This window comes from Pseudophryne corroboree, chromosome 2 (genome assembly GCF_028390025.1).
Source record: "Pseudophryne corroboree isolate aPseCor3 chromosome 2, aPseCor3.hap2, whole genome shotgun sequence".
In the NCBI taxonomy this organism is placed as follows: Eukaryota; Metazoa; Chordata; class Amphibia; order Anura; family Myobatrachidae; genus Pseudophryne; species Pseudophryne corroboree.
Genome location: NC_086445.1, coordinates 647190109 through 647211909, shown reverse-complemented (window position 1 = coordinate 647211909; position 21801 = coordinate 647190109). Strand labels below are relative to the sequence as shown.

The 21801-nt window shown below is 46.0% G+C and overlaps 1 protein-coding gene across 4 annotated transcripts in view; it reads right to left on the bottom strand.

The window, feature by feature from the left end:
• The window catches only part of DCAF6 (DDB1 and CUL4 associated factor 6), a 912707-nt gene that overhangs the window by 224671 nt on the left and 666235 nt on the right, over positions 1-21801 (bottom strand). For all 4 annotated transcript variants that reach the window (XM_063954988.1, XM_063954989.1, XM_063954991.1 and 1 more), the window contains one exon: positions 12132-12348. In XM_063954988.1, the coding sequence (XP_063811058.1) occupies positions 12132-12348 (217 nt within the window). The remainder of the gene's footprint in view (positions 1-12131; positions 12349-21801) is intronic.

The window sequence follows — 21801 nt, the reverse complement described above, 5'->3', positions numbered from 1 at the left end:
TATGGTACCAGTGTCCCCAACCGGAATATCCAGTATGCCTCTCTCTTACAGAGGAGGCCTTAACGATCCCCTCCTCGAGCTGTTTTTCTTATCTGTTCAATACCAAACATCTGGATATTACTTAAGTTCCCAAATTCACAACTTGTAATATGGGCATAGAGACTTTGTTTCCTTGTTTTATTCACTATATTTCTCTTATGCTCCATCAATATATCATGTACCGCTCTGGTCGTCCGACCCACATATTGTTTCTTACAACCACAGATCAGTAAATAAATCACAAATGAAGACTTACAATTAATAAAATCCTTAATATCAAACGACTCTCCTGTATTCAAGGACTCAAAGGTAGTCACTTTATGATGACAAAAAGAACAGGTCTGGCATCTAGTATTCCCACACCTGTGGAAGCCTAAAGGTTTCTCAGGTAGCCAACTCGGTGTATTATTAACAGATACCACATTCTTCATATGGCTTGGTGCCAACCTTAATTTAAGATTATCAGACATTCTAAACGTTACCTTATCACTGCACCCAGACTAACCATTCAAGATATCATCCATTTTCAATAATGAATGATTTTTCTTGATAATCTTTCTAATTTCATAAGCATGTGAATTAAACTTAGTGACAAAATTAATTGATCTATCATTCCCCCTGTCCGAGGTATATCACCTTCCTTAACCATCTTTCCCTGTAGTAACTGAACCCTATCAATCTGACAAACATCCCTGTATGCCTTATTGACTATGTCAAGGGGATAACCTTGTTCAAGAAACTATGTTTTCAATTTTTCTGCCTGATAATTAAACATTTCCATAGAGGAGCTATTTCTTTTGAGTCTAATAAACTGGCCCTTAGGTATATTATCTCGCCATTTCTGTAAATGGCTACTCCCATAATTCAGATAACGACCTTGATCAACCTCCTTGGTAAAAGTACAAGTCTTTAGTTCATCACCCACAACCTCTAGAGCGATATCCAAATAAGAAATACTGGTCAAAATATATGTGTAAGTGAACTTTAAACCAAAACAGTTAGTGTTTAAACTAGTCAAAAAAGTGATAAGTGACTCCTCACACCCACCCCAAACAAAAAACAGATCGTCTATAAACCGACAATAGAGGACGAGATCCGCGCCGAGTCCGCCCCCCCACACATGCTCCTGCTCAAAACGGCCCATGTACAGGTTCGCGAAACTCGGCGCGGATCTCGTCCCCATCGCGGTTCCTTTCTGCTGTAAATAATAACTAGATTTAAAGATAAAATAATTGTGATGAAGTATAAATTCGATGGACTGTTTTAAAAATTCACATAATTCTTTTGCTACTGATCGATCTGCTTTTAAATAATGCTCAACTGCAACCACACCTAAATCCTGAGGAATATTTGAATAAAGTGCCTCTATATCACAAGTGACTAAATAATAACCCCTTTTCCACCGAATATTGTGAATAATGTTAAGAAATTGAGTGGTATCTTTGATGAAAGATTTTAAATTACGTACATATCCTTGTAAAAAGGAATCTACGTAATGTGACAAATTATTAGTAAGTGAGTTAACACCCGAAATAATCGGGCGACCAGGTGGAGCAACTAATGATTTATGTATCTTTGGCAAATGGTAATAGGTAGGTGTTAGTGGGTGAACTGTAAATAAAAATTTGAAAGTATCCTTAGATATCACTCCAGAGGTCATGGCCTGAGAAAGCATATTCTTTAACTTGGTCTGAAAGGCAACTGTTGGGTTGGTGGATAGCTTTTTATAAACAGTCTGATCTTCTAGCTGTCTATAAGCCTCCAGAAGGTAATCACTCCTATTCTGGAGTACTATCCCACCCCCCTTATCAGCTGTCTTTATTACCAATTCCTTATCAAAACTTAGACTTTTAATAGCCAATCTTTCTCCCTTGGATAAATTATCCTTAAAGTAGCTTTTCTCTGCCCTGTTACATAGAATCCGAAAATCCTCCAAAGTTGCTTTATAAAAATTTTCTACACAAGCTCCACGGTACTGTAGAGGATAGAAATCTGACCTCCTCCGAAATGGAGCTCTGTGTTTCACATAAAAAATCATTTCCTCTGTAGTGCCGATAATTTCCATATCAGTTTCAGCATTCAGAGATTGTAGAATCTCCAATGCTGCTTGATCTGAGTCATCTAAGATGATAGGGAGTTCAGTCGAATTAGAGGCCCTCAATGCTTTCATAGCAAAATAGCGTTTCCTACTTAATGTTCTCGTATAACGATTGAGGTCAACAAATAATTCAAACAAATTAGGTTTACATTTAGGAGCAAAATTAAGACCTTTAGATAAGAGTCTGAGTTCATATTCACTTAATTTTTTGGAGGAAAGATTAAAAATGCCTTTATTAATTACCTCATTCGAACATTTTTTTCTATGTTGCCCTCTTCCTCCCCTGGATCCCCTAATTCTCTTCCTCTTTTTTGAGGACCTCTTTGTAGAGGGTCTTTGGGGTTCCTCCGTGGATGATCTAAAAAATCCTCATTCATAAACCGCTGTGAGGGTTCCATGCTACCCGAGTGACTCCCCCATCTATTCCTATGGGTTCTTTTCCCTCTCCAATCAGGTATTTCAGGTGATTCTACCTCCAGGCCCTCATTGGTCAAAACCTCAAATCTATTATGATTCCATCTTTTCGGATTCATTTTATTGAATCTCCAATTATCATCCCTCTGTCTGCGGGTATGATATGGACGATTGATTTTAGTAAACCTCCTTTTATTCACAAAACTATTATCCACATTCGTATTGTGATAATCCAATTCTCTCCCTCCCCTAATTGGCTGATATGGGCGTCTGTTCTGTCTATTAAAGGATCTATTAACCCCCTTTGCGTAGTCCTCTTTATCTCTATCCATCTTGCCATCTTTTCTTTCAATGAGGGATATTTCCAATTCCTGAATTTTATTATTAACCTTTATATCTCGCTCTTTAAAACCCAAATTGTTAGAGAATATTTTTTAGTCATCTTAAATCTGTTCAATTTCTACTTTCAATTGGTCTACCTTGCTCTCTCTATATTTAATTAATAATTTCATCAGTTCTTTCGAACATTGGTCTAATACCATATTCCACTCAGTAATAAACTTGTCATCATCTTGAAAAGTCGCTGTCTTTAAAATACGTAGCCCTCTAGGAATAAGATCACTATCTAAATATTTTTGTAAAGTTACCTGGTCCCACCAATGTTTGGTTTCTTGAATGCATGCATTCTCTAATTTATTAAACAACTGATGCATATTGGGTTTATCATCATGGCTTGAATTAACCTCACCCAATCCTTTACCTCTTAAATAACCATTTCTTCTCTCCAGTATATCAGCTACACATTGTAAAATTGACATCATGTACTATAAGTCTGCTGCCCAGACACCAGTGAAAAACAGTAAACTACACAAAAAAGAAAAAGATTTAGTCTAGGCGCTGACTTAATTAGGGAGAATTTCCCAGATGTAGAACCCACTTCTCTCTGGGTGTATTGCTGCTTAAAAAAAAAAGGAGATCACTGATTCTCCCAAAAAAGTACCACCAAACATGCATTAATTAGCGGTATGACAGACGTCGTGCACGAAGTGCGCATGTGCTAATTAGCGGTATGTAGAATCTGATGAGCGGTGACACGCAAGTGAAGCGCATTGAATGCGCGTGTGCAATGCTAGAGCGCCCGGAAATTGAGGAATGATTTGCTATTTAAACGAATAGACGGGAGCACTGGTATTATTACTCCTGAGGAAGCCGCCGAGTTTAAAGGCGGAGAAACGCGGAGAGGTGGTCCTTTATACACGGCTGTGACCTTCTGACCATTGGTGGGACATCAATTAAACGGACTTGGTGTGGCTGGACCCCGGATAAGCTACTGCGGTATAGAGCACTTTCTGCCGCTGGAGGGGGGATCGTCTCCCAGTGGAGTCTGCAGTCACTGGTGATGATCAATGCATAGTAAGCCAACCAAGATTCCAGTGTCCACTATTAACCCGTGTTGACGGGGTATTTATCAAGATATGAGTGCTTGCTAACTGCTAATTACTAACAAATTTAAATGCACTAATTTGGATCCATACTAATTGTGACTTTACACTCTACCACGGATGTTCTTCTACTCAATTATTAATTCATTGCAATTTTTGCTTTGGGCTTTACTAAAAAGGCTAATATACATCGATGCATGCAGTATTTAATTAATAGCTGTGGACAAAGTTTAATAACCATTTTCATTGACTGTTTGCACGTTGTTCGATCTGGACTGTGGTTTCAATTAACGGATGACCAGTAAGATACATCTGAGAATCACTAAAGAGCTGTGATTAATTAATTGCTAATGTGCATTGACCAATTAACAAATGAGGTCTAAATATTCTGGTGCCTTATAATAATAGAGAGGATTATTTGATTATTTCCAATGGTTAGGCTGTCTAGTAATAACTATTCTCTGAAGCAATTGTCATTTTAAGTATTTTTATACACCGGCCGTGTGTTTAGTGTTGTTTGTTTATGTGTTTTGTCTAATTGTGATATTAAATTTATAAAATATATTCTGGTTGTATAGCGCTTCAATTATTTTTGTTTGGTGGTACTTTTTTGGGAGAATCAGTGATCTCCTTTTTTTGAAGCAGCAATACACCCAGAGAGAAGTGGGTTCTACATCTGGGAAATTCTCCCTAATTAAGTCAGCGCCTAGACTAAATCTTTTTCTTTTTTGTGTAACTTCCTGTACTGCCCCATCCTCTGGTCTGAGCTCCCTGTTCTCACCCCACCCCCACTCTGTGCTCCCTGTTCTTCCCCCACTCTGCTCTCCTTGTTCTGTCCCTTGTCTTGCTGACACTCTCCATGTCCCACACCCCCTGCTCAGCACTCCTTGTTTTGCCTCTCTTCCCCAATCTGTTCTCCCTGTTCTGCCCACACTCTGCTCTCCCTGTTCTGTCTGATGTGCACACCCCCTATGCTCCTTGTTCTGCCCCCTCCCTCCCTCGCTCTGCGATCCCTGTTCTGCCCCACCCACTCACTGTGTCCCTCGCCCCCTGCTCTGTACTTCCTGTTCTGTACCCCACCCCCACTCTGTGCTCCCTGTTCTGCCCCAGCTCTGCTCTCCATGTTTCTGCCCGCCCCAGCTCTGTTCTCCCTGTTCTGACCCCCTCTCCTGCTGTCTCTCCTCCAGTTTCTGCTGCTCCCCACTGTTCTCCCACTGTCTTACTTCCCAATTTTGCCCCCACCCCGCTCCTTAGCTATCTGTTCTTTTTTCTGCCTCCCCTGCTCTGCTCTCCCACTGTCCCTCTTCCCTGTTCTAACCCCTCGCTCTCCACTGTTTTGCTGCCCTGCCCTGTGAGTACCCCATATAGGAAGCAGGTGAGAGACTGTGCCTTGTTGCACAGATGTAATAAAATTTGATGGCAGATCACTGTCCATGCTGCACAGATGTAATAGAATTTGATGGCAGATAAGAACTACTTGGCCCATCTAGTCTGCCCCCTTTTGTTAACCATTCTTGTCTCCCCATCCCCTCACAGTGCTAAAAATGTTATATTGTTTTTTTAAAATGAGCATTTTTTTTGTTCTGCCCACCACCCTTGCTCAGCACTACCTGTTCTGTCCCCAAACCCCCACTCTGTGCTCCCTGATCTGCCCTATTCCCCACTCTGCTCTCCCTGTTCTGTCCCCCACTCCCACTCTGCACTCCCTGTTCTGCCCGCCCCCCCGCTCTGCTCTCCCACTGTCTCTCTTTGTTCTTCCCTTCTCCCCCTCTGATTGCTCTTCAGCTCACCCTACATCTCTTACCCACACACACTGTAATCCAACATTACCCGAGCCTGCACCCCTGCTCCCAACTACCACTCACCCTGCAACCCCTCCCCGCACACCCTGCTTTTCTATACTACTCCTTATATTGCACTCTCCCTGCACACAATTCTCTCCTACCCTAACCCTCACCTTGTATCCTCTCCTCACACATTGATCTCCTACACTACTCCTCATCCTGCATCCCCTCCCCACATACACTGCTTTTCTACACTACTCTTTACCCTTCACCCGTCACCACACACTGCTTTCCTACTCTACTCCACTCCCATTCCTCCTCATTACCCCTAACCCTGCACCCCCCACATATATTGCTCTACTACTCTCATCCTGCACCCCCTCCTCTCCACTACTCCTCACACACTGCTCTCCTACACTACCCCTCCACCTGCACCGCATCCGACACACACTGCTCTCAAACACTATCTGTCAGCCTGCACCCACTCCCCGGACAAAGTTTTCCTTCACTATCCCTCAACACGTATCCTCTCCATGCACAAACTGCTCTCTTAATTTATCCCTCAACCTAATACCCCTCACCAAAAACACTTCACTCCTACACTACCCCTCAACCTGCACCAACTACCTGCGTACACTGCTCTGCTAAACCATCCCTCAGCCTTTACTCATCATTCCCATTAAAATTTACCCTACCCCTCAGCATGAATACATTACTCACCTATCTTACATTTATCCCTCAACCTGCAACACCTCCCCACACACACTGCTCCCATACGCTACCTCTCATCCTGCAGCCCCTTTCACACATTGCTCTCCTACACTTTTCCCCCTGCACCCTTTACTCCCTGCACCCCCTCCCCACACACTGCTCTTAACCTACCCCTTACCCTGCACCACCTGCCTGCAGACACTGCTCTCCTACACTACCCCTCTGCCTGCACCCTCTCCCGCACATACTGCTCTCTTACACTACCCCTCACCCCCTTCCTCATGCACTGTTCTCTTACACTACCCATCACCCTGTATCCTTTTCTCACACATTGCTTTCCTACACTAATCCTCACCCTGCACCTTCTGCCTGCACCCAGTTTTTCTACAATAGTCCTTACCCTGCACCCTGCACTCCTATCTTACGTCCGACCCTGTACCCCTTCCTCCTCATTACCGCTCATGCTGCACCCCCTCCCCACACACACTGCTCTCCTACACTAACACTCACACTACACACCCTCCTCCCTACTATGTGGATGTCCTGGATAGGTGGTGGCCATGCAAAGGAAGCACTTGAGGGGTGGCAGCATTTAAGCTCTTTAGCATGGCTGCTGCCCCCCAGTGCATGGCTGCTGACCCCCCAGGTGAAGATAGAGGAAAAGGATGTTGCAAGCCCTGGGGAAGTGGATGCCCCCTAGGTGAAGATGACACAAGTCCTGGTGAAGCAGCAACCTTGCAAAAGAGCTTAAAGGCCACTGCTCCCTAGGTGAAGATTCAGTATAATAATTACAAAATTCCGTGTCTTGTCTTTATTTTAATATTTTTTTTTTTACATGTGGACAGCATTTGCCAGCACGCTATTTACAGGTGTGTCCTCATAGAACATTGCCTGCGATGCACTACAAATCCTGAGTGTGGACACACACTCCCGCTACAGAGAAAACTGCTCTACATAAATACGCAGGAATTGGTGGAGCGATGCTCCCACTATCCGCAACAGGAAGGGGAAGCCAGTGGAGGCCAAGTAGCAGGGGAAGCGGAAAGCTATACTCCTGCTAGCTATAGTTTTCTTACTTTCACGTAGCGTACGCACACCCCCATGAATATTAGTAAACTATGGGGGAAACTTGGCTGAGGGAGGAGTCAGCATACCTTGATGAAGCAGCACCAGGGTAAGCTGCTTCTCGCAGGAACAATATAAGAGGACACATCTGTATGTCTGGGCATGCTTGTACTTGTGGTTCTCGGAAGTGCCAGCATGACGGATCTTGCCTACTGTAGGCTGCCTTAAGGTACAGTACCATGAAGCCTGCACCCACTGCCACCAGTATTGGGTAGATGTGGTTGCTTCACACCTTGGTTACTCAGGAGGAGGCAGCCTTTTTTTTTTCTTTTTCTTTTTTTTTGAGGACCTCAGTCTCCAAGGAATTCCGTCCCTGGGCTGACCAGTCATGGGGCAGGTTATTGTGATTTCATTGGGATCCCACACTGAGTGTCCCACTGCTATGACATTACCTCACTGGCTGGTTCAGCCTTGTGCTGTTTTTTTGAAAATGGGGGGAACCTTTCAATTACCAAATCAGGCTGAGAGGTCTGGGGCTAGTTTAGCAATGCATGCCTGGCTGCACTGCCAAGACATGCTCTTCAAATCATGCCATATAAAATACATTTTTTTTTAAATATGAAATTCCATAGGCAAAAAAAACTTACAGTTTCATAGTACCATTAAGGCTTCTTAACATGACTGTACCTCAGAGGCGCAATCAGTAAGGATCATCAAATTCGCCGATGACACCACCGTCATCGGCCTCATCAAGGATGGGGACGAATCGGCCTATAGACGGGAAGTAGACCGGCTGGCCCAGTGGTGCATCCACAACAACCTTGACCTCAACCCCCTCAAAACTGTCGAGATGATAGTGGACTTCAGGAAGAAGTCATCTAGTGCACCTCCGCTAACGATTGCTGACAGTGTGGTATCGCTAGTGGACTCCTTCAAGTTTCTAGGGACCACAATCTCCAGGGACCTTAAATGGGGGTCCAACACTGACACCACTGTTGGGAAAGCGCAGCAGAGGTTGTTCTTCCTCAGGCAACTAAGGAAGTTCAACATCCCACAGAAGCTCCTGCTCCTCTTCTACTCCGCGATTGTGGAGTCGGTACTGTGCTCCTCGATACTCGTATGGTACAGCTCCGCCAGCGCGAGGGACAGATGCAGGCTCCAAAAGGTGGTCAGAACCGCAGAGAAGATCATCGGGGCCGACCTTCCCTCAGTCCAGGACCTGTACTTGTCCAGAGCTAAAAAGCGGGCAATGAAGATAGTAAAAGACCAGCTACACCCCGGCCACAGCATGTTTAACTTGCTTCCTTCAGGCAGGCGTTACAGGGCTGTCCCCGCCAGATCCACCAGAAGCCTCAAAAGTTTCTTTCCCCAAGCTGTCCGCCTGCTGAACTCCTGAACATTGACTGACTAGACGTACATGTAACTCACTTGTGTCCCTACGGTATACCTATCTGTGTAACTTTACTTGCCCCCACACACACACACACACACACACACACACACACACACACACACACACACACACACACACACAAACACACACACACGCACACACACACACCTGCTTACCTGTTACCTACTTGGCTGTTGTATAGCAAACCGAAGACAAATTCCTAGTATACGTAAGTATACCTGGCCAATAAAGCTGATTCTGATTCTGATGATCTGGTATTTCACAAAACTACTGAATTTCTACACTTCTCCTTACTGTGTACCCCCTCTGCTCAGACCTTTAGTTACATAGACTGCATGGGGGGGAATGTAATAGGATGTGGGAATCAAGAAGTGAGAGCTTTTGTGAGAGTTCTTCTGTTTTTTTAAAGTGGCAATCATTTATATGGCAATATCAACCTGTTTTTGCCACGTAAATGATTGCCACTTTATAATAAACAGAACTCACAAAATCTCTCACTTCTTGATTGTCATACCCTATTGCATTCCACCCATGTGTGTATTCCAATAAACACACAACTCTGTGACTTAGCAGTTCCACCATATTGTGAGTGACAGCAATCTCACACCATGAGTGTGTGATGGCATACCATATCTGTATTGCACAAGGAACATGTCCATGAATGATCAGTATTTTATTGCTTTTTCAAGTTTGAGTGGTAGAAATTCAGTAGTTTTGTAAAATTTCAGATCATGTCTAAGAAGCCTTAATGGGACATGTGAACCACAAGGCTTTTTGTCTAAACCCGGCAATGTTGGGTTATAGGCTGGTCACTGGTGGTCATTGTCTATGTTCTAGTTTGTCCCTGTGGGACGTACTATGGCCCTTATTCTGACCCGATCACACGCTGCAGCGGTGCGATCGGGTCGGGAATGCGCATGCGCGGCGCGCGCATTGCACCGGACAATGACGCTGACAGTGAAGAAAGTGGTCGCAGCGGTGACTGCAAGAAGATTGACAACAGGAAGGAGTTCCGTGGCGTCAACTCACCGTTTGAAGCTGTTTTTGGGGTGTGGTAAGAAAAACGCAGGCGTGTCCAGGCGAACAGAGGGCGGATGTCTGACGTCAAAGCCGTGACCATCATCGCTGGACCCATTGCACAGGGTAAGTATGTCCAGGGCTGGTCTTGTTTTGTGTGAAACTTTTTTTAGCATAGCACGGCTGCACAAGCGATCGCAGCCCTGCTATGCTAAAATACACTCCCCATAGGCAGAGATTAGTTGATCGCACCAGCAGCAAAAAGTTGCTTGGTGCGATCAACTCGGAATGAGGGCCTATGTGGGAAAATTGGAGTGCCAGTTTAAACAATGTATGGCTCTCCATAGGGCTGCAATTAGGAATGCTATTGAGAGCTGCCTTAGTGACCAGTCTGTGGCCCGACATTGCTTATAGGCTGGCCACAGTGTAGCTTCTATACATTCTAAAATTACAGACCAAATATCTCCCTCTATCTGTGGTGATGATAGGTGAAGAAAATTATTATAACTAGAAGACAGGTGGATATTTGTGTCGTACACCTTATCGCAGCGTGGGTTAAATGAGACCCTTAGTTTACATCGTTTCCTGTAAAGGTATCTTATGTGGTGCTTGATTTATACTTTAGCTTCACCATTATGACACTATGGTTGCAGCTACCAGACTCCTATATATTTATAACTTTAAATGTTTAGATATTACCTATATACTAGCTTGGCTGATGTCCTTATTCTGTATATGTTTCTGTATAATCTATAATATCCTTGTCTTTTTTTATGTATATTTTATATACAAAACACAATTCCAGAGGGGTGGTCTTCAGTATGCCGGCGGTCGGGCGGCGACCAGCATACCGGCGCCGGGAGCCCGACAGCCGACATAACGACAGCCGGCATACCGACACTTATTCTCCCTCGTGGGGGTCCACGACCCCCCTGGAGGGAGAATAAAATAGTGTGGCGCGCGTAGCGCACCACCGTGCCCGTAGCATAGCGAGCGCAGCGAGCCCGCAAGGGGCTAATTTGCGCTCGCCACACTGTCGGTAAGCCGGCGGTCGGGCTCCCGGCGCCGGTATGCTGGTCGCCGGGAGCCCGACCGCCGGCATATCGTAGTGAACCCTACCAGAGTGCGTGATAAATAGTAAAGTGGGATTATATCAGAGTGATGGATTTTTCTGCAGGGTAAACCTCTTATACTGTATATACAGTTCTTCTTATTCTGCAATCTTAATCCAGGAGGGTGATCCTGTAAAAATTGCCCTGCACTGCACCCCAGGTTGGGGTGCAGTGAACTGTGACCATCTGCTCAAATATACATAACAGAGTACCACTGCAGGGGATTCCTGTATGTGTATATAATAGGGTTCATTTTCAATTGGCCCTTTTGTGATCATATCTCTGTCCCATGCACCTCTAAACTAATTTACTTTAAACCTGGGTCAGCTGCTGCTTAGGTTAGCAGCACTCCATGCTCTCCAATGGTGACAATATACTGTATAGCATTGTTACCAATCATATAATACAACATTTTCATCAGGACAATGGATGTCCTGATGAAAATGTTGTATTATCAACATTGAAACATTGACTACTAAGACTAAAGGTCTGTACACACGGAGCGATATGGCTCAGCAATTTTGACTATATAGTCAAAATTGCTAAGAAAGTTAGTGCATATCACTCCGTGAGTACACGGCGAGTGATAGCGATGCGTGTCCCCGCCAGGTCGCTATCACTGGGAAAAATAGACTGTGCAGGCAAGCCAATTTTCACTATGTCGCTGGTAAAGTAAAAGTATCTCCCTATTTAAATGAGTTAGTCAAAATCGCTGGTAAAGATAGTCAAAATTGTCACTGCCAGTTCAAGGTAAAATGCTCAGTCGAAATGGATCCGTGCGTGTTAAGTCTCTGTAATTTCTTATGGAGTCGTGAGTGCCGCCGACCGCTATGATATATCTAGATACATTTGTACATAAATATATATTTATATATATATTCACACACAAACACACACACACGCTGATTTTAGTCATAAAAAAATAAATCAAGTAGCACACAGTATGTGTAGGCAGGCACTAACAATACTTCTGCCCTAGATCAAATAGGCATAAATAGAGTATGTACAAACCATAAAATCCAAATTCTAACTAACCTGTTTTGTGACCGGACGCGTGGTGGTAACCTGACTGTATCATCATCACTTTCTGTTTCCTGGTGCCCAGCGGTTGCAGAATATGATTCTATGGGATACGAATGTTGAGATGTCTCAGGCTGCACTTCCCTGTTTGAACTTGCAATTGGCTGTTCTGGGTCTGTCTTTATGCTATCATAATCCATTTGCAGACTGTTGGCTTCCGGTTGCACTGTAGCTAAAAGTCATTTTATAGTAAGAAAAATGATAGATAAATAAATAAATAAATACAAAAAATATTACAGTTATTTTACATTTAATAGCCATTTCTAACAGCATGATGGTATTAAGGCAACTTAAAAAATTATAGTATTATTATTACTATAGTGAAATAAATTTATGACTTTTAGTTTAGTATACAGTACTGTACATTTTAAAAAATGTGTTAACCACTTAAATGACAATTTTTTTCGCCAAAAACCGTTCCAAAGTTGTCTTTTTTTTAATGAGTGAATTAGGTGAAGAACATGAATTTTACCCTATCCCAAATTAATTTAGTAAAAAAGAAATATATTTTTTTCAAACATCAAATAATTGATCGGGAACATCGCGACCATCGGGAACATTGTGACCATCACGGCTTTCATTTTGAAAGCCGGGACGGCCTCCAGGTATACAGGGAAGGGGGGGGAAGGGGGGGTCTGGAGTGGCTTGGGAGGGTTAATTTACACTCCCCAGTGGCTGCCATTGCCTGCAGCCGCTGGAGGGGGGAATCCTGCCATGCTGACCGATCAGCAGAGATTGGCAGCACGGCAATCAGAAGGGCAGAGTGCAGGGAGGCAGGGCAGCAGCGGAGGGAAGTTTCTCTTTCCTGCCGCTGCTAACACTCTCTGGACCCCTAAAGGAAGCAATTGTTAGACCGCTTCTTAAAAAACCTAATTTAGATCCCGACTGCATGACCAACTACAGACCGGTATCAAACCTTCCTTTCCTAGGAAAGGTTATTGAGAAAGTCGTTGCAAATCAACTGTAAACCCGCCTGACAACCCATGATATCTATGATCCATTTCAATCAGGATTCAGGAGAAGACATAGCACTGAAACAGCCCTGGTGTGTGTGTTAAATGATCTTCTGATGGCAAAAGACAGAGGTGACTGTTCAATATTAATCCTTCTGGATCTCTCTGCAGCATTTGATACCGTGGACCATGGGCTTCTGATTGAGCGACTGATACATTTCTGTGGTCTGGATGGCACAGTCCTAAGCTGGTTCAAATCATTTCTCACAGGCAGGTCACAGAGAGTATCATCTGGATTATACTCATCACCACCAGTGCCATTGCCATGTGGTGTCCCACAAGGTTCTATACTATCCCCCATGCTTTTTGCAGTATACATGCTCCCATTGGGCGAAATAATCAGGCGCCATGGCCTGGTCTACCACTGCTATGCAGATGATACACAACTGTACTTGTCCTTTGCTCCGGGCACTGATAACCCAATAGCAACCCTAAATGGCTGTCTAGCTGAACTACTGGAGTGGATGAGCGCCAGTTGGCTGCGACTGAACCCGGATAAAACAGAGGTCCTTATGATATGACCGCAACATCAAAGGACAAGACTGCAGCATAGCCAACCAACTGGACTTACACTCGGGGATTCAGAATTACAGACCAGTGATCGTGTGCGGAATCTTGGCGTTGTCTTGGATAGTGGCTTGACACTTAAACATCAGATATCAGCCACAATCAAATCCTCATTCTTTCACCTGAGGAACATAGCCAGAATCAAGCACTTAATTCCCTCAGATGATATGCCAAAAGTCATACATGCATTTGTATCATCTCGTTTAGACTACTGTAATGCCCTCTACCTTGGTCTACCAGCAAAAGAATTGCAGCGCTTACAGCTGGTGCAAAACACAGCTGCCAGGCTATTAACCAACCAGCCCCGTTCTAGCCACATAACACCCATCCTCTACTCCCTTCACTGGCTGCCTGTACGATGGCGAATCATCTTCAAGATTGGCTTACTGAAATTCAAAGCATTACATGACCAAGGCCCAAGGTACCTGAAACAGCTTCTGACCCCATACTGTCCCACTCGATTACTGCGATCTGTAGATGAAGGACTTTTAGCAGTACCTAGAATCTACCGTAATTCATCTGGGGGTCGAGCTTTTAGTCATGTGGCTCCGACTCTATGGAACTCACTTCCCCGCACAGTGCGAGAGGCCCCAACTATAGAATCCTTCAAAAGTAGACTCAAGACTTTTCTGTTTACTCAAGCATTTCCATAGTGTCCCTTTTAGTATCTTCATGCTTCTGTATTTTATGAAAATGTACTTCATTATTTTCTGTACTATATTATGCTATGTATCTGTTAAGCGCCTTGGGTCCTATTGGAGAAAGAGCGCTATATAAATAAAATTATTATTATTATTATCTATCTGACTGGTCGCATCCAGGTCAGATAGAAGTCGGAGGGAAGTTTCTCTTCCCTGCCACTGCTAACACTCTCTATCTGACTGGTCGCATCCAGGTCAGATAGAAGTCGGAGGGAAGTTTCTCTTCCCTGCCACTGCTAACACTCTCTATCTGACTGGTCGCATCCAGGTCAGATAGAAGTCGGAGGGAAGTTTCTCTTCCCTGCCACTGCTAACACTCTCTATCTGACTAGTCGCATCCAGGTCGCATCCAGTCTGACTAGTCGCATCCAGGTCGCATCCAGTCTGACTAGTCGCATCCAGGTCGCATCCAGTCGCATCCAGGTCTATCTGACTGGTCGCATCCAGGTCAGATAGAAGTCAGAGGGAAGTTTCTCTTCCCTGCCGCTGCTAACACTCTCTATCTGACTAGTCGCATCCAGGTCAGATAGATCACTTCCAGGTCAGCTAGAGCACTTGCAGGCATGGTCGCGTCTGATGCGACCATGCCAGGCAAGTGGTTAATAATATCGGCTAAAGCTACTAATACAATTTTTTACCGTCTCACAATCAGATTGTACAGTGTGTGGTACACAAAATATTTAATGGATTGTCCAGTGAGACCATTTTTAGAGACATGCATATATCAGTTGCAACTCTGTTACTTTTGGCTGTCATGTCAATGTGTTTGGACATTACAGTTGTGTCCACTTACCGTATATACTCGAGTATAAGCCGACTTTTTCAGCACTTTTTTTTGTGCTGAAAAAGCCACCTCGGCTTATACTCGAGTCAGTGCAGGCAGAGGCAGAGCAGTGTGAAGGAGGGACATGGAGCGCACAGCGCGCGGCGCTCCTGTGTCCCTCCTGCATCTCCGGCGGCAGCAGCGGCGGTTCTATTACAGGAAATACCCGTTCGTGACCTCTGATCACGAACCGGCACTTCCTATAATAGACCCGCCGCGGCCGCCGAAGATGCAGGAGGGACACAGGAGAGCCGCGCACGCTGTGTGCTTCGTGTCCCTCCAGAAGACAGCGCGGGATCGACGGAGGGGTAAGTAACAACACTGTGGGGCATACCTGGCACTTGGGGAGGGAACGTATCTGGCAGCACTGTGGGGGCATATCTGGCAGCACTGTGGGGGCATATCTGGCAGCACTGTGGGGGCATATCTGGCAGCACTGTGGGGGCATATCTGGCAGCACTGTGGGGGCATATCTGGCAGCACTGTGGGGGCATATCTGGCAGCACTGTGGGGGCATATCTGGCAGCACTGTGGGGGCATAACTGGCAGCACTGTGGGGGCATAACTGGCAGCACTGTGGGGGCATATCTGGCAGCACTGTGGGGGCATATCTGGCAGCACTGTGGGGGCATATCTGGCAGCACTGTGGGGGCATATCTGGCAGCACTGTGGGGGCATATCTGGCAGCACTGTGGGGGCATAACTGGCAGCACTGTGGGGGCATATCTGGCAGCACTGTGGGGGCATAACTGGCAGCACTGTGGGGGCATAACTGGCAGCACTGTGGGGGCATATCTGGCAGCACTGTGGGGGCATATCTGGCACTATGAGGGCATATTGTCACAACTGAGGGCCTGAGTTGACGGGAGGCAACCTCAGTTGTAGGGGCTGAGATGTAACGGAACCTGGGAGGTTGTATCAGACCCCTAGACATGTAAGTAACATGTAGAATAACTGCCCGAAGGCGTGACCACGACAACCAGGATAAAAGTCAATGATGTTTATTATGACAAACTCCGTAACACAGCAGAAAATAAGAAAACATAAAAGTCAGCAGGGCAATAATACAGTTCCTGGGTACTACAGGGTGGCAAGGGCCACAGGCACTGGTAGTGTGAGACAGTTCTAATAATCTTCTAGTTGGAAAGTCCTTACCAGGCCTGACTGTAGCAATGGAGAGAACCCAGGATCGTACCAGCTGGTGTTCCAGGAAAGGCTGGGCTGCTGAAGGTAAAACGGCTGCTGTGGATACTGGCTGGAACCAGACTGTTGTTGGTACGGAGTGGATACTGGCTGGAACCAGTTAAATAATAAACGAACTTGAGAGCGATGAAATAATAATACCGGTGGAGAGTGGTAAACTGCAGAAAGGACACCGGCCCTTTAAGAGAAGTTGTACACTGCTGGAAGCTCGGCTGGAAGCAGGTGATTGCTGTAGCTGGAAACAGGTGAGTCCAGAATGGATCGGAGAGTCAGGCTACACCGCAGATGGAATGCTGGTGCGGGTCTCTATAGCAGAAGTCTGGAGACAGGAGCTGGAACCTGGAAGACAACCACAGGAGAGAGACAAACTGGAACGAGGTTAGACAACCAAAGCACTGACGCCTTCCTTGTTCAGGCACAGCTTACTTATACCTGCAGCAAGGAAGGGGTTGGCTAGGCAATTATGCAAATCAACAATACAGACAGCAGATTGGTGGAAATGATCAGATGACAAAAACCAAGATGGCTGCGCCCATGCAGACACTTGGAGGGAAGTTTGGTTTGTAATCCATGTGAGAATTGAAACAGTAATGGCGACGCCGGCCACAGGAGACAGGAGACACCAGACTGACAAGCGCACATTTAACCACGCGGGCACAGCGGAGGCCGCGGCTGATGAAATCACCACTCTGACATTCTGCATGTGGAAACTCAGAAACAGCGGGATCCGGTCCTGGAATGCTGAGCCAGCCTTAGGAGGCACCTGAAGGGTAAGTAATGGCGTCCAGATACCCGGATCGTGACAGCACCCCCCCCTTTAGGAGTGGCCCCAGGACACTTCTTAGGCTTTAAAGGAAACTTTGCGTGGAAATTTCGGACCAAGGCAGGAGCATGGACGTCTGAGGCATTGGTCCAAGAGCGTTCTTCAGGACCATAGCCCTTCCAGTCAATGAGGTATTGTAACTGACCGTAACGGAAACGTGAGTCCAAAATCTTGGCCACCTCGTACTCGACTCCCCGTTGAGTCTGAACTTTGGGAGCTGGAGGAAGTGCGGAATGAAACCGATTCAGGATCAGCGGTTTCAACAAAGAAACATGAAATGTCCTGGGTATTTTCAAGAAGGATGGTAACTGTAACCTGTAGGCAACAGGATTGATGACTTGTTCAATCTTGAAGGGTCCGATGTAGCGAGGTGCAAATTTCATGCTGGGAACTCTCAACCTCAAATTCTTCGTGGACAACCACACACGATCACCCACCTTGAGAGCAGGAACCGCTCTACGCTTCCTATCGGCAAACTTTTTATACCTGAATGAGGCTTTAAGCAGGGCTGCGCGGACGTTCTTCCAGTTATTTGAAAACTGACGCAAGGTGACATCCACTGCTGGAACAGAAGTTGCGGGAAGCGGTTGGAATTCTGGGACTTTAGGGTGGAATCCATAATTAATGAAGAATGGTGTAGAAGAAGATGAGGAATGGTATTGATTGTTGTGGCTGAACTCGGCCCAAGGAAGGAGTTGAACCCAGTCATCTTGAGAGGAAGACACATATATACGGAGGAAGGCCTCCAAGTCCTGATTCACCCTCTCGGTTTGACCATTGGTCTGAGGATGGTAAGCCGTGGAAAACTTTAACTTGACTTGGAGGGCTTGACACAAACTTCGCCAAAATTTGGCTACAAATTGTACTCCACGATCCGAGATGATCTCTTCAGGAAGACCGTGAAGTCGGAAGATCTCTTGTATAAACACTTGAGCCAACTTGGAAGCTGACGGAAGACCGGTGAGAGGGATGAAATGTGCCATCTTGGTGAACCGGTCAACTACCACCCAGATGGTATTAAACTTGTTGCAGATAGGTAGATCGGAAACAAAGTCCATCGACAAATGGGTCCATGGTCGACGGGGAACAGATAATGGAACCAGTTGCCCCGCAGGCGACTGGCGGGAGACTTTGTGTTGGGCACACTTCGGGCAGGAGGCAATAAATTCCATAACGTCCTTTTTCAGAGTTGGCCACCAGTAGGACCTAGAAATAAATTCAAGGGTTTTCTGAATGCCTGTATGTCCAGCAAAACGGGAAGCATGGGCCCAATGCATGAGCTTCTTCCTTAGAACTGGCTTAACAAAACTTTTCCCTGGTGGAGGCGTAGAGTCCATCCCTACCGTGGAGAATGCCAACGGATTAATAATAGGATGCTTGTCTGCAGACTCGGACTCATTTTCTTGCTCCCATGAGCGGGAAAGGGCATCGGCCTTACGATTCTGAGAACCCGGACAGAACTGGAGTTTAAAGTCAAATCTGGAAAAGAAAAGTGCCCATCTGGCCTGACGAGGGTTGAGACATTGTGCGCCTTTGAGATATAAAAGATTTTTGTGGTCGGTAAGTATGGTGATTGAGTGGGAAGCTCCCTCCAACAGGTATCTCCACTCCTCCAGAGCGAGCTTGATGGCTAGCAACTCCTGATCGCCAATGGCATAGTTGCGCTCAGCTGGGGAGAACTTCCGGGAGAAGAAACTGCAAGGATGTAGATGTCCATCTTTGGCCCTCTGGGATAACACTGCTCCTACTCCAACGGAGGAGGCATCTACCTCTAAGATAAAAGGAGAGTCGGTGTCAGGCTGTTTCAGAACTGGTGCAGAGATGAACCGTTGCTTCAGAAGGTGAAAGGCCTGTGTAGCTTCCTCGGACCACTTGGACGGATTAGCACCTTTCTTGGTTAATGCAGTGATAGGCGCCACAATGGTGGAAAAGTCTCGTATAAATTTTCTATAATAATTGGCGAACCCTAAGAACCTCTGGACCCCTTTGAGGCTTAAGGGTATAGGCCAATTCTGGATTGCTTGGAGTTTCTCAGGATCCATCTCTAGTCCGGAACCGGACACAATGTAACCTAGAAACGGAATGGTTTTAACTTCAAACACACACTTCTCCAATTTACAATAGAGGTGATTGACACGGAGACGGGAAAGAACCTCTTTTACCCAGAAACGATGATCTTCGAGATTATTAGCAAAGATGAGGATGTCGTCTAGATAAACCACGACATGGCGGTACAAGATGTCCCTGAAGATCTCATTCACGAAGTGCTGGAAGACTGCTGGAGCGTTGCTCAATCCGAAGGGCATGACGAGGTACTCATAATGTCCGTCACGGGTGTTAAAGGCGGTCTTCCACTCGTCACCCTCACGGATTCGGATGAGATTGTAGGCACCCCTCAAGTCCAGCTTTGTGAAAATGGTTGCACCACTAACTCTATCAAAGAGCTCAGTAATCAGGGGTAAAGGGTATCGGTTCTTGACGGTAATGTCGTTCAGACCCCTGTAGTCGATGCACGGACGCAGACCACCGTCTTTCTTCTTAACGAAGAAGAAGCCTGCGCCGGCTGGAGAAGAAGATGGTCGGATGAAACCCTTCGCCAGGTTCTCTTTGATGTACTCTTCCATGGAGTGTGTCTCGGGCAGAGACAACGGATAAGTTCGGCCTCGCGGTGGAACCTTCCCTGGAATGAGGTCGATTGGGCAGTCCCATTCTCTATGAGGAGGAAGGATATCAGCAGAGGCTTTACTGAACACATCCGTGAAGTCTTGATATGGAGGAGGCGGAACATCAGTTGACCTGGGGAAGGAAGAACAAACAGGAAGAACTTTGGCTAAACAAGTCTCAGCACAGGAGGGACCCCATGCCAGTATTTGCGTAGTCGTCCAGTCAATTGATGGGTTGTGGAGACGGAGCCATGGAAGGCCTAAAACCACTGGATGTGTGGCTCTTGGAATCACTAAAAAAGAAATATACTCAGAATGAAGAACTCCCACTCTCAGACGAACTGGAAGAGTCCTTAAGGAAATGACTGCGTCAAAAATCTTGCTGCCATCCACGGCAATCAAAGAGATGGACGAGGACAGTCTCTCGGTGGGTAGGGACCACCGTTTAACATAAGCTTCGGTTATGAAATTCCCAGCTGCTCCGGAATCAAGGAGGGCAATGACGTTCCTGTAACGTTGAGCAATTTGGAGCGACACTGGGAGGTTACAGTCATGAGGAGATGGAGAGGAGATCATCACTCCTAGCCGGCCCTCTCCTTGGCGAACTAGGATCTGGAGTCCCGGACGTTTGGGACAGGCATTGATAGTGTGCGACGGAGCTGCACAGTAGAGACAGAGAGACTCAGAGAGACGTTTTCGGCGCTCAGCAGGAGATAGACGGGAACGACTAATTTGCATAGGCTCATCCTTGGATGGAGATGGTTGACGAGAAGGAGGAGCAGAAGATTTAGGAGTAGATGATCTTCCTCGCTCGGTTGCTCTCTCTCTAAAACGTAGATCAACCTTCGTGCAAAGAGAAATTAGCTCATCCAACTTAGAGGGCAAGTCTCTGGTAGCTAACTCATCCTTGATGCGTTCTGATAAGCCATGCCAGAATGCAGCATACAGGGCCTCGTCGTTCCATGCCAGTTCGGATGCCAGGATTTTAAACTGTATAAGATACTGTCCCACGGTACGTGTTCCCTGGCGTAAACGAAGAATCTCAGATGAAGCAGATGTTATCCGGCCTGGCTCGTCGAAGATGCGCCTGAATGTAGCTACAAAGTCAGTATAGGAGGATAGCAGGGGATCAGACTTCTCCCATAAAGGTGATGCCCAGTCAAGGGCTGAGCCACAGAGAAGGGAGATGATATAGGCAATTTTGGTACGGTCACTGAAGAAATTGCCAGGTAGAAGCTCAAAGTGGATTTCACATTGATTGAGAAATCCCCTGCAGAACCTTGGAGATCCATCAAATTTTGCTGGCGTTGGAAGATGAAGATGTGGACTGGAAATGGGTAAGGTGGGTGGGGTTACAGCTGGTGTCACTGTAGTGGACGCACCGGACGTGCCAGGTCCACGGAGGGTCGTTTGAATCCCATCCAGCCGTGTGGAGAGATCCTGGAGACAGCGGATGATGTGGCCCTGTGCAGCCTCCTGATGTTCAAGTCGGGCTGCCAGTTCTTGCATCGGCCTGGCCGCTTGATCCTGGTCTCCGGCTGGATTCATTAGGTCAGTGCTTACTGTCACAACTGAGGGCCTGAGTTGACGGGAGGCAACCTCAGTTGTAGGGGCTGAGATGTAACGGAACCTGGGAGGTTGTATCAGACCCCTAGACATGTAAGTAACATGTAGAATAACTGCCCGAAGGCGTGACCACGACAACCAGGATAAAAGTCAATGATGTTTATTATGACAAACTCCGTAACACAGCAGAAAATAAGAAAACATAAAAGTCAGCAGGGCAATAATACAGTTCCTGGGTACTACAGGGTGGCAAGGGCCACAGGCAC